We start from the raw sequence: 14,274 nt of genomic DNA on the forward strand, positions 1-14,274 counted from the left end.
TGTACCACAAAAAATAAATCTTATCAGTTAATAGAAGATGAAGCAATATTAGCAAAGCTACATTTGTGTTGCTTAATATGGAGCACAGCTAGAAAAAATAAAATCTACTGACTCCTGTCTTAAATGTCTTCTCATTTGTCCCTCTTATTACATCTGCAGAAGTTATGCTATTTATATGGACAGGAAGGTGTATTAGACTAATTATTCACAGGTTTAGTTTTCCTTCTATTTTCAGATTATTCACTTTAACTTTTCTTGACAGTAACAGAAAAGAATGCTTTCACTTTTAAATTCCCTTTTCTTAATTTTCAAGGGGAAAAAATAGGAAAGGGGGGAAGTGAAAGCTAAAACCACGTTTTTCTTCATAGTGTATGTTCTACACACAACAGTTTTGAGAAAGCCAGTGGATATCATTAGCTGACTCTGCATACCCACTCGGTATCTTCTGCTCTTCACTCACTACCTTAACAAAATGCAGGAACACCATGTCTTATAGGCCTTGCCAACTGTTGCTAGACTTAAAGGTAGATATCTTTTACTTCTGCTTGAATGACTGAACAGGGGCAGAAAAAAAAAAAAAAGATTGAGGGGAGGGAAGGAAAAGTCTCAGCAAATACATGCTTTAACGGCTTTTGGTACTGCTTGCTCTGAGAGTTGACCTTGACGTTACACAGTCACACAGAAAGAGGCAGCATTCGGAACCAGAAGACTAAAACACTATTTCTGTAACCACACTGCAGTGGAGGCAAGTAAAAGCATACATGGGGCTAGCCTGCTTCGAGCCATACTCTATTGTGTCATGTGGACTGTTCCAGTTGAATTAGCATATTCCATAAAACTAATAAGCATTACACGTTTTGCTGTCAGTGGAACATAACGAGGCACATTCATTCTTTCACAGAAGCAGAAAACATTTTGCCAGAGGGGAAGAATATGTATCTACAGGTTATAGTATTAGTTGATTAAATATTTAATATTTTAATACATCTTATTTGCACTGTGAGATTAGCTGGCAGAGTTCCTATTGGTTGCAAAGCAAAAGTAGTATATAAAAAGTTAAATAATTGTTCCTCAAAATGCATTCCCACCTAAATGTTCCAAAACTTAACACTGAACAGAACGCTAGCCCCAAAAGAATTTAGGGGAAGGAATGCTTTCTATTAACTTTTTTCAAAGTTATGTCATGTTAAGGAACACACATTGACAGTATGGGAATCAAAAAGTGTAACTGACAGATACAAACAAACTATATCCTTTAAATAGAGAAGTGGGTTGTCCTGCAAGAAAAAGTGCTGCAAATATAATGTACTCTGAAGGCTGTTACAGTTCAACAGATAAAAATAGAGGGAAGTTTGGGATACTAAAATAATTAAGGTTCACAAGTAAGAGTTAAATAATTCCTTTCGACACAGAATTCATTATCAATTTGTAAAGGTGCATTTGTCAGCCTAGATTCACTAAAGAAATGACAATAAGCTTTTTTTAATAGATAAATTTCTAATTCTATTATAACAATTCTTTATATAGGAAGCCATTAAGCTAAATAAAGCAGCAATTCTCTTTCTACTGGTATATCAGGTATGAAAGACGGTATTGTTGTACCTCTCAGTAATTCAGTACTGTATGATCACATAGATATGCAAGAAATAAGAATATTCTCATATGCCACTTTTAATTGGTACTAAAGCTGCCATCAAAACATGAACCTAACCTGACCAGATAAGTACTGCTTGTTCCATATGTGGTAACAAAACCTGACAAACAAATCAAAGAACAGTAGTGTTGCCATCAGCAGCTCTACATAATACAGAAGGTTTGCTAAAATAAACTTTAAAGTGAGATTCAAAAGCTTTGCCTAATTCAAAAGTTTGTTGGAGGACAATGGTCAGCTGCTAGGTAGATTTTGCTGAGGTATGACTTAATGACTGAAATATTGGAGATTTTAGACTAACTTATGATACAAAATTAAAAACATTCAATTAAAACCCACAAAACTGAAGACCTTTAACAGTGTATTCACTCTTTTCAGCCTTAAGAAATAAAACCATCTGGCAAGATGTCTTAGCAACAAAAGGGTTTCTCAAATTATGAACACAACAGCAAATATAAGCTTCCTTTTCTTATTTGGCTGTAAAGTTTGCACAGGTGAATCTCCACACTACATGGGATTTCAGAGACCAGCACTGCTATCTTCTTAAAGAAAATTTTCAAATAATAAAGACTTCCTGAAGTATCTCCCTAAATTCAAAGGGCCTATTCTCCAATTCTCGTGCAATCTAGTATTTAAAAAAAAAAAAAAAAAAAAAAAACAAAACAACACCAGAATCTGAACTGCCAAAAGGTGAAATAACAACTTTGTGGAAGAGCTTAATTTAAGAACTAACACAGAAGAACATGCCACCACATACCACAGCTGCCCCCTAGCTTTTCCAATTATTTTTTCCACAGCAGTTCAATACTGGAAGAAAAGACAAAGTCATTCCTTCTTTCCCAGGAAACAAACTTTCTATACATTATCCAAGTAGCTATTTAAATACTATTCTGTTTATTATGAATTTTATATAAATATTTTGATATTAAAGCACTATGCTGAATCATCATGGGAAAACTCCCCCTTTTAAGGAGAGGGATGATGAACAGCAATTACATTGTTTCATGATTTCAACAGAATAGCAAGATTTGTTCAAATACAAGTAAACCTCTGAAACACAACCACCAGACATGTGAAAACACTATTTTATTCCCTGAAACAATCTGAAATGGACCTGGAGCAGGCCAGCTGGTGCTTTGAAGTGGGTCAATACATATCATGCATTGGTTTTGCTACATTCAGTATACTGCCTTGAGTATAAAGATTGAAAGACACTGATTAATGAAAATTAATGAAAACAAGAATCACAGTCAGGATGGCGTTAATGCACACGAACTCTGCTTTGTACAATAACTTCTGCTGAAAAACAGCTTCTTAAAATACAAGCTTTCCTATACTCAGTAGCAAAAGCTTCTAGTCATCAACTGTCTTATGTAGAGGTAAGACACATAAGGCCTACTACCTAGTTACTTCTACCTTATGTAGTCACATATGTATACAAGTAAGTCTAAAATTCTAAGTTATCTGTAAAACACGATTTTAGCTATGACTAGATACAGAAAGAGCCACACCTTCCATCTTCCTTTTCCAATAAAATCCAAAATCAAATACCCTCTTCAAATCACTGTGTCCCCCCCATTTGAGCAGAGGTACATCCCATTATCCCTTTTCCACTTACAGAGCACTACTTATAGACCAATGTTTGCCAGGTGTGCTTGAGTGCACCAGCAGACAAAGAGCTTCAGAGTCACCACTGGCTATGGTTCGAACTGCTTTTGTTTCTGTCAGTTTAGCAGCTGGCAAAGGTATTTAAAAACCTTATTTAAAGCCAAATTCTCTACTGATATTTTATTGAACTTTACTGTCATTGCATCTCAACAACTGGAGTTCACTCGTTCTTCCACTAAAAACTATACTTTGAATACATGAGAATCAGAGTGCACAAAGAATGAAGTAATTTTTTTTTTTTTAAATATTTCAAGACTAGTTGTCCAAGAACCAGAAAACAACAAAACAATGGTTTAAGAGTATTAAAAGGAACTGACGAAAAGAGATGGGAAGACTGGAAGGAAGGGTGAGGACAAAGGGGAAAAGAGAACACAACTTTGGTGCTGTACCCAAGCCTTCAAAAATATCAGATTATGACTGTATTAACTAATTGTTAATAGGTCTAATTTCTGTAATATGCAACATCAGGAAAATTGAACTTGTAAAAAAACAACTCCAAAAATCTTTTAAAATAAGGCAAAAGATACACCAGAAAGTAATATGACATCATTATGATCCACGTTTTATAAATTCCCCCAAATTGGGAAAAAGACTATGACAGTGGCACGCTCAAAGAAAAGCAACAGTCAGACAAGAACATAATCCCTGGCTTTGAAATGGAAGCACCAAGAAAAAAAAAAAATAAAACCTCTTAAGTATGTAGTAGTCTAAACAGCATGGAAAAGCTTACAATGGCAATAAAACTAGCTGCACCAGTGAGAGAATCTTTAGCACTCCCAATCCAAGCTACCCTAGGACTGAAAGCAAAATCCAATTATTCTAGAAAGATACCAGCAGAAGCTCACCATTTCTCTGCTCTCAAAATAAACATGTTCAGCAAGTCATTACAACCAGAAATTCCAAGTATTCATGCAGGTTTGGAGTCTAGCAAGCTTTCACCTGTTTGATGGTCACCACAAAAACACTTGCTACCCACATCCCTTGAGCTAAGAAAGGATCAGAAATTCCTCTTTGTTTTACCTTAAGAAGCTGACTTCAGAAGCCCCCGTAGTTTTGTTCTCAGTATACATACCTAACTAGTTTCTAACTAAAACAAAAAAGAGAGTCCAGACCCAGATTCCAGATGTAGGGCTTACCACTAAATAACTGGTAAAAGATCACATGCAGGAAGACTGGTAGTTCTACACTGAGGACTCTGGCTTAAAACTCAGCCACAGTTATTTCCTTTTTTTCCTCAAAAGGAAGAGGGGTTAGAAAGCTTTTGTTGAAGTCCTGCAACTGCTACCAGGCTAGCATCACTGGTGATCAGTAGTCAACACTGTCTGCTTATGCTCCTTTATTTATCTGTAGCTGGCTCTTCTAACACCTGTAGACAGACACTGGCTGTGTTTGTACAACAAGCAACACAAAATACTTCTAATGCAACAGAAACAGAATGTCAAATAAGCAACATAAAAATGCTATTTTCACAACATAAAAAGGACTAAGAGTTCTAGCCAGTAAGAATAATTCACCTATCTGCTCCGTTGGTCCTTAGAGCCTGTTCACAGGCATTAGATGTGTGCAGAAGGGGAAAACAATTGGCTTGGAGCACCAACTGTGAACTCTGAAATAATGGATGATATCAATTTGCATCTAATCTGCTGACTGACATTCAAAAGAACAGAAACTATATTAACTTAAAAATCATCTGTTCACTGTCTAAGCAGTACCAGTGAAAATAAACCAGAGTTTTCTGTATCCTTTAGAGGCAGTCACTGAAAATTAACTTAGTGACATTCTTTCAAACTTACCACCCTGGGTAAGCTTAGGACTTGCTTCCTTCACTTAGTACCACATCTGTTAACATGTTGCTGGTGCTACATACAGAACAGTAGTTCCACGGTTTTATGCTTTGGGAATGTTAGAATAAAAATCTTTAACATTAACTGCCTTTTGGCTTTATCTTTAAAGAGAAAATATGTTTTACTGTTTATTTGTCCCCAAAGTAACAATTTTCTTTTTTAAAAAAATTCTAGTGGGAAGTGTATTTCACCTTAAAAACCATTGTTTGCATCAGTGAGATTCCATCTTGCTCTAAACTTCAGGAAGACAAATAAGCCCTTTCGTCCTAAAGCCACGTAGCCACTGTAAAAATGCATTAAATTATTATTAAAAAAACAAAGCAAAAAACTCCACTAACTTTTCAACAGTACTGAGGAGGAATCAGGTTTCTGTCTTCATTATTCTACTACTCAAAGCAGCAACACATGCCAACATATAAATGTGTGTGTGTGCACACCTATGTATATGTGTGTGTCCATGTGTGTGCTGTTGCTTTGAGAGGTAGTAGGATGAACACAGAAACCAGATATAAGTTGATCTCTCCACATGGTATAAAGTCACAAATAGTAACAATAGCAAATTATCACAATAGTTACCAGACCTCTCTTTACACATATAGTGAATATAACCTTGGTTTGTAAGGTTAATCTGTGTATTTTCTTAAGACATATGTACACAACATAACTGACAGCTCTGAAAACTTGATGTTACTTAAGTGCTTCTGGAGTGAAGGTACAGCAAGACCAGACAGAATACTGCATTCGTGAAGCTGAAAAGTACCATGTTCCATACACACAGACTCCTTTAGAAGCAGGACTAAGTTTAAAGACAGAAAGTCTTTGATTCTTGTGAATCGTCTTTTTGACTCACAAGGAAATGACACATACTTCAGCATGTATTAAGAAAGTTATTTTTGCAACTAAATCCCCACCTACTGGAACACAAAAACCTGCAGAAGTACTTGCCAACTTGACACAAGCATACTAATTTAAAAAAGGAAAGCTTGGTGCTTTAGCTTTGCCTGGTATCTTACGCACCAAGGTAAGGGCATGCATGTGCTGGCAAGAGACAAGTTCACGGATTTACTGACTGAAGAGGAATCCCAGCTTCACAGAGTTACACTTAAGTGTTTTTTCCAATTATTTCAGACAAAATGGGGTTAATATATTAGAAACAACAGTCACATTTACTTAACTATTCCTCAGCTGCAAGAACCTAAGCAGCAAAAAATTCATTTTTATTTTTAATTTCAACTTCAAGGAAGTCTTTAGTGTAGGCTAGAACTATAATTTGAGTTCTGAGTATAAGCCACACTAATGAAGTGCTTCTTGCTCCTATACACACATCCTCTGCCTCTCTCCAAATAACTATCACAGCCTTCTCAGTATTTAAGCCATATCACAGCTTGGCTTAATATAACATCAAGAGTTAAGTCTCCCCCATATCTCTTATTCTTGGAATAAGAGAACATCAAGAGGCCATGTAAAGACTTTTTATAAAGAAGATCTCATTTTTATTTTATCATGTCCAGCTTCAAAAGCACTCAAAGATAACTGTGACAGACTTTCCCTATTTTAATGTAAACCCTATAAGCATTATTTATAGGCTTAATTATCTTTCCAGTATATAATACAAGACAGATACTTCTCACTTCAGTTTCCCTTAGTAACCACAAATGTGAAAAGCTGACTGCAGTACAGTTTGAGGGTCATTTCAAGAACAGAACAGGCAGAGAAAGTCTCCATTTTCAGATACTGCTGCAGAAACAGATCTGTACAGTAAAAGGTATAAATCTATGAAAATTATGAGAATGGCAGAAGGTCAGTATCAAGATATAGTTCCCCCCAACTTCATTCTGTTATTTCTCCTGATGCCAACAGTTTATTAATAATGCTGAAAGCAAGAAACTTGCACATGATTTTATAATTAATGTAATTTACTGTTTCTAACTAGTTACTTAAAAGTGAGCCGGTCAGACTGATTAGCTTGGTTTTTTGAAAGAAAAAAGTAACTTAAAAAACAACGGAAAACAAATGTAAAAAGCATTACTCGATAATACCTAATTCCAGATTTAATTCCTGTTAAAACAAGCTATCAGATACACAGAATTCTAAGATGAAAGGTAATGCACATTACTGTTTTGCTTCTATTTTGTAATGAAACTAAGTCTGCACTTGCTATGCAATGACATTCTAACAATAAAGCAGTAACTTACAGAATATTCAATAGTCCCTTTAGGCTTTTGAAAAGACATTCGTCGCCCATCTTTCTTGTCTGGGGTCTTCTTCTGGCCAGTGTCTGAAAAAAATTGAGGCAACGTGTGTGTTAAATTCATTTTCCTCTCTCAGTACTGTCACAGGCTGCTGACTACAGCCCCGTGGGCAGACATCTAATTCACCAGTTACACAGCTTGCTCCCGGTGACTCTGTCTAACAGACAACCGGCTGCTAGAATTGGGACTTCATTCCTCTGCAGTGCTTTAGGAATTTGACCAATATAAACCACTGATAACCGGGAATTAATTAACTGCGTAAGTACTTGCTGCTATCCAGGAAGCTATTAATGAAGACTAAATAGGAGTTTGACCCCATCAGGCAAGCAGCATTGCTGGAACTACTGTGTTTGACTGGCTTTACATTGTACCCAGTCTGCTTTTGTCTAGAGGGGAGATGATCTGGAGTTCCTGTACGTTCCATCTAACCAGTTGAGATTTTTTGTCTAAATGTTGTTTAATAAGTACAGAGTATTTAAAGCTTTTTTGTAAAACAAAGAACATTAGTGTTTAGCTTCACGATTATCCTGTCTGTAGCAAACACATACAGCCTATGCATAAACAATAAAGACTCTGAATAAATAACACAAGATGAGAACTGTTCTTTTTATTGAGGCATTGTATTTTGATGACTTATTTCATAAGCCAAATCAACAATTTATACTTGAAGTATACTCTACTCTTTGATACTAATTGGCTTGATATTATCATAAAAGACAACGCAACAGTGTACTTGCATGATTCAACAGAAAGCATTTAATGCTACATCTCTAGAAAAGTTTTTTTGTTGTTTAACATATCCATTTATATACACGCATGCATTTTTTGAGATGAGTCTCTTAAGTCTCTGTCACAAGGCCTCCACTTTCAACAGTTAAATATCTGCTATAAGGAGCCCAAAATACTTACATGAATGAGATGTTAGGTTTTCATGCTACAATGAGATTAGTTATACTCCCATTTTGATACATTCGAATTTCTGTTACCGTAACTGAATATATTTAGTCAAATATTTCAAACCAAATTGAAAAAATAAACCTTAAAAGTACATTATTTTAAAATATTTTAGCACAGCTGGATTGAGAATAGAAAACATGCTGTAAGTCTATGTAAGCCTCACCTGAGGCACTAAGGAAACTTGCTATAAATTAATAGCAATTTCTGTGCATTACTATTTTTATTTCACATCCTGACTGCAACACTGGAAAAGAAACTAGACAAATACTTGTACAAATTTCATGTACCCCCCAAATTTCTACATGGGTAGCTGAAATTATGAAGATGGGGGGGAGGCACACAATATACAGGAAGTTCTGCAGTGTTAAAAAATAAGAAACAGAAGACAAAAAAATAAAACCTCAACAAATCTCTCACATTTGCAATATTGGGCAAGCTACAGAGGGCAACAATAAAAGTTATTTCTAGCAGATTCAACATAAGTACTCTCCTGGGATGTTCTTTATACAATGAGGAAATAAACATTTGACTAATACTACTTTTTTAATATACTGAAAAAAGTCTGAGGGAGAATGTGCCCATACCTACAAGATAAAAATTGATCTATAGATGGTATTAATTAAGCTAAGTTTTTATAGCTATGAATGACAGTCAAGACTTTAAGCATACTTTTAAAAAATTTCTAGAAATTCTGAAAATCTAAACACTGCAATTCTGTACCCTACTATGTTCATTCAATATATTAACTGGTATTTCTTCCCTGATTTACTAATCACAGCTTTTAAAAGTTACCAAAAGGAAGCTTTTATTTCTGATTACATTAATAGGTTTTAAAGACACTACAAGTGTCTCTAGGGGAAGTTAAGCCAACTCAGTAATGAATAAAACACACTAGAAGGTTGTGTGTAGACTAACAGTAGCCAATATTCTCCTCTTCCAGGTCAAATATTTTGTTACCCAAGTTTCTACCTGACCTTGCAACACAAGGTGCCTCCTCAGCAAGGGACCGAAAAACTGCAACAGCTGCTACACTGTAGCTGTTCCAAATGTTTCAGCCCATATCAAAGCTTTGCCAGCAGCCTACACGTTTTCTTTCAACAGCAGTCTGGTTCAAATACTCCGAAGCAAAAGTCAAAGGATGCAGCTGAAGGAAGACTGATCTCATCCAAGATCCTATACGTGCCTTAATCTATACATGGAGCACCCCTACTGTAGAACAAGCATCTTCTTCCCCTGCTTCCCCCCACGCTATTAGAACTACAGAAGCCCCATACTGCAAATGTATATACGCACTTCATTTGTATATAGCCCAATGTTTTTTGTGGTGGTGGTTTTTTTTTCCTATACCCAAATTTAAGTTTCCTTTTTCTTCTTACTAGTTCACATATGTGTCTAAAGAGTTTGCAGACAGGTGCCACTCCAGAGGTCAAGTTATCTTCTCCATCTCCAGTAACTGAACAGTAGAATAAAGTCTTGCACAAATAATCACTTCTGTTCCTTATGCCAGAAATAAAAAAAGGAAAGTTATTTGTTCTTCAGGGCAGAAAGACCTGCTGCTTTAGACTTCAGAGCACTCTGGTAACTTCAGAAAAGCAAAAGCAACCAGGAGGTAAGGGTGAGGAAGGCAGGTCCCTGCTGGAGACATCTCTGAGGAAAGCAGATGCAAGAACTCCTACCACAAATTCCCCAGGAGCTTATAATCCTCAGTTTTTCTTTTTTTTTTTTTTTTTTTAATGTCATCCCCTCCCATACCCAAGACAGTAATTCCTACCCTTCCTATCAGTGCCGCTTTCATGCCTTCCCTCTGTGACAGCATTATTTCCCCCTCACTACATGGATACAGGATTCAAGTGTTTCATAACCTGCTGTGACCGAAGTCCGCCGAGTCAGGAAGCGATGAAGGCAGGCAGTGCCAAGCTACAACTACCCAGCTGGCCAGGCACCGGGCACAGGTACCAAACTGCGTGCACACCTCTGCCCTCTGCCCACAGCCTGAGTGCTTCAGCTGTCTGTTCATACAGAACCCATCTGTTTCACCTCATGTCTCAGAAACAAAACTAGGTGGTATTTCAATTGTGAAAATAGGTCCGAGCTGCAAAAACATGAATTCAACCTCCCTGATGGCATACTGCAAAGCCTCCAACTCTCTCTCACTGAATGAGCAGGCTATTTATTTTTGAGGGGAAGGTAAATGCACCTTTCAGCTGTCCTTGCGCCCCTAGCATTCTAGGAAGCATGTGAAAGCAGACACAACTTCCAGCACAGGATGCAGTAGTCTGAAAAGACCTCAGCACCAGCAGGAATCAGTCTTACCCTCTCATTTTACTTGTTTTCCTGATAAGTCTGTTGCACATGAGCTCATCTTGTCAGATTACACAGTCATTACCTCATCTGCCAGCAGTAAGCCAGTGAGATTACCAAAGGCTGATGTTCTCAGACCACAGGTATAAAAAAAACCTGACACCACCGAGCATGCTGCGCACAACCTCAAGAGTCAACAGTAACTTGTTTAACAAGGGGACTGGTGGTGCTAGGTTATCAGATCTGTAGCCATACTGTTTTAGACAGAAACAAGACCAGACCTTTTGTAACATCAGGGTTGATGTTTTAATTCTGAACTGCCATTTTGCACGTACAACAGCTTGAAACACTGAAGTGAAAAACCATGTCAGATTTGCAAATGACATGCAAATATTTCAACTGTCTAGGCTTTAAAAGACTAGAACTAGAAAGATGTAGATGGCAGTGTTCAAAATGACACCAGACCAATATTTAATCTGAATGCATGCATACAGAAATTTAAGATTAAATGACGGTAGCATAAGAATAGTTACATATGATCATCAACATAACCAGAGAGAAGGACTTTACTGTTCCAACATATTTATCCAAGATAGGAAAAGGGGTCTTAGGAACATACAGTTTTCAATGAGGCATTTTTGACCTTAAAATACGTAATCGTCAGTGGTGTTATTCAAACAAAATTTGAAGACAACTGAAGTTAAAATTCCAACGTTTGGGGGGGTGGGGTGGTGTTCCACTAACTGCCTCTGTATGGCCCTGTGCCAATGAATTTTGGTTGACTGAAAAATATTCCTGTGGCACTGCTAGTTCAAAGTGACATGAGAAGAGTGACATTCCTCATTTCTTAGTATGCCAGCTGAGCTGAATTGTAGACCTTCATTTTTCTGTTTGCTGATGCTTCTAGCACATCCCTTGGACTTCTGGCAATAAAAGCCAGTCAAGAGAAATCAGGATTTGTACTGTGAGTAACAATACATGCTAAGAACTGCTTAGGAGTATCTTCAAGCTCTGCATAGAGCTGATTTTTCTTTACCCTACTATTTTTCTGCATGCTAAGCTTATATCTCAAATAACTTGCAATGTTTCTCAGCTGCTGATCTTCTATTTGTTTCAATGTTAACAGAAATTACAAAGATCACTTCTTCCAGAGTAATAAATTGATAAAACAAACAAGTATCCTCTGAGATAAAGCAAGTAAGCTGGACAAGTCAACACTTAATGCAAACTGTTTACAATTAATAATTGAGCTTATTATGGTCAAGAAGATGAGAAAAAAGATTATTTAAACATGGGAACTGCAAGCTATGCATTAGATTTACATGTGTTTAAAGAAAAAGGCAGAGGCGGCAGCCTTGTTAAATGCTTGTCTAGGACAATTTTTCACAGGATCTTAAAAAAACATGCAGCACATATGGGATAAAGATTTTTAAAAACCAAATCACAAGAAAGTAAGGGAAGAAAAGTAGTTTTTCTTTGGAATACTCAAACACATTGTTATTTAACAGCACATGAAACAACTTTCTAATTGATAAAACAGAGGAAGCATAGATACTACATCTTCATTAATTAGTTCTGGTCAATAAAAAATAGATTTTTATAAACTAGTCATAAAGAAACAAAAATATTGAAGTAGAAAATCTTTATATTCCATAAGGCTTGGTGACTTGGGGTTCCTAACAGCAGAGGCCCCATCTCAGTATAGCAACTGTCTAATCGACCCTCCTCCCCCTCCTGCAGTTAGATATGCTTACGCTAGTTACTGGAATATTATTTTTTCAGTTATCTTCTAATGTCTTAGGAACCAGAAACAAAGAGGCCTCAATAGTAGCCTACAAGATGCTAGTAGCCCACAGTTTTCTAGCAAAAACGGTTTGGTTTTCAGTTAGTCTCCTCTTGCTAAGCAACTGCTACTCAGTCTAAGTCAAGCTCTCAAAACTCTTGATCCTTATCACTGCTCTCCACATGACTCTTTTGTTCACATTGTTCTCAAGCAAAACCCCAATCTAAATGCGTCCAAGACCTTGTTAATGCTGCATCAGCACTTCAAACACATTAAAACAGCTTTTTCCTGCAAGACAGATTCAGCACTGGTTCAAGTTCGTTTTCTGATTCCCCCTAACACATGACCCTTTTTTCTGCTATCCAGTGAGCTGCATAGCACATAGGCAAAAATAATTAAATGCATGATTTCAGGATGAAAAACAATTCAATAGAAACAAATTTAAGGCAGGACACTTCTACAAATGGCTAGGAGACATAAAGCCAGCTCCATGCATGGCACTCCTGGTATGTACATCACATGGGCTTTCTTCTAAAATAAGATTTCACATTCAGGGTAAACAGAAATGCTTCACCAAGTTTTCAGATTATGCAACAGTATGTATTAACAACAGTAAGCTTCCTGCCCTGTTCCATATGAATTATATATGTATAAAGTTTAATACATTACAGACTACCTAACTGCAATCTCCACCTACTGTACAATCTCTCTGCAGACCAAATGTATATATTAATGAAAACTTGCAAAATCATGACTGCTCTACTGAGACAAAGGAAGTCAACTTTTTCAATCAATAATTATTGTCTACCTCTTTCAGATATTTAAGCCCATTTAGTTGTACATCTTCAAGTCTACATAAGACCACATAAACAGTTTGACCATCAAGCAGCAATATCAAGTTATCCTTAGACATCTTTTAAGAGTTTACACTTTGCCTTATAATGCTTAAGCCAATGATACCTAGTTTTTCTAAGAGCTCAACTCAGCTTATCCTAATGATGCAGCAGACTTGTGCACCACAACCACTCTGCTAACATGCAAACAGATCTACTGTGTATGTGAAGTTATACCCAATGCTTCAGCAAACATCTCACTGTACAAGTTTATTGTATTAAGTTTACAGCTGACAGCAAACTAGGGGGGACAAGTCAACATAGTTGAGGGCAGGGTTGTCATTCAGAGGGACCTGGACAGGCTGGAGGAACAAGCTGACAGGAACCTTATGAAATTCAACAGGGTAACAGTCCTCCACACAGGAAGGAAGAGCCCCTTGTGTTGTACAGGTTGGCACTATCCAGCCAGGGAGCTCTGCTGAAAGAATCCTGAGGGTCTTGGTAGGCAAACGTGAGCCAGCAGTGTGCCCTGCCAACAAGGAAGGCCAACGGCATCCTCAGCTGTATTAACATGAGCACAGCCAGCAGACTGAGAGTGCCAGAGAGAAGCAATTATTCTCCTTAACTTGGCACTCAGACTGCTTTTGGAATACAGCTCTAGTGTCCCTGTCCTCCCTCCCTAAGCAGCTCCTTTCAATACAACAAAGTGAAAACTATTTCAGTGAAAGGCCAGTCAGGAGCTGTGAGAAGAGGCTAAGAGAACAGAGCTTCTCCAGCCTGAAGAAGAGATGATGCGACGGACTAACAGCAGCCTTCCTACACCTTCTAGATAACTTCCCCACAGGTGTCAAGATGACAGAGCCAGGCTCTTCAGTGATGTACAGTGGGAGAACAAAAGACAATAGATACATGGACAAACAGGAGAGCTTCTGACTGGATAAAAGATAAAAATATAATTGCCCAGAGCAGTTGCAGTTTCCATCCT

The 14,274-nt window shown here is 37.2% G+C and overlaps 1 protein-coding gene across 11 annotated transcripts in view; it reads right to left on the bottom strand.

The window, feature by feature from the left end:
- OXR1 (oxidation resistance 1) overlaps window positions 1-14,274 on the bottom strand; it is a 293,745-nt gene that overhangs the window by 62,544 nt on the left and 216,927 nt on the right. For 10 of the 11 annotated variants that reach the window (XM_054814190.1, XM_054814187.1, XM_054814192.1 and 7 more), the window contains one exon: window positions 7,359-7,441. In XM_054814190.1, the coding sequence (XP_054670165.1) occupies window positions 7,359-7,441 (83 nt within the window). Of the gene's footprint in view, window positions 1-7,358; window positions 7,442-7,541; window positions 7,560-14,274 lie in introns of those variants that run through there. The other variant, XM_054814193.1, reaches the window with a different exon arrangement.

Source organism: Grus americana, chromosome 2 (genome assembly GCF_028858705.1).
Source record: "Grus americana isolate bGruAme1 chromosome 2, bGruAme1.mat, whole genome shotgun sequence".
NCBI lineage: Eukaryota > Metazoa > Chordata > Aves > Gruiformes > Gruidae > Grus > Grus americana.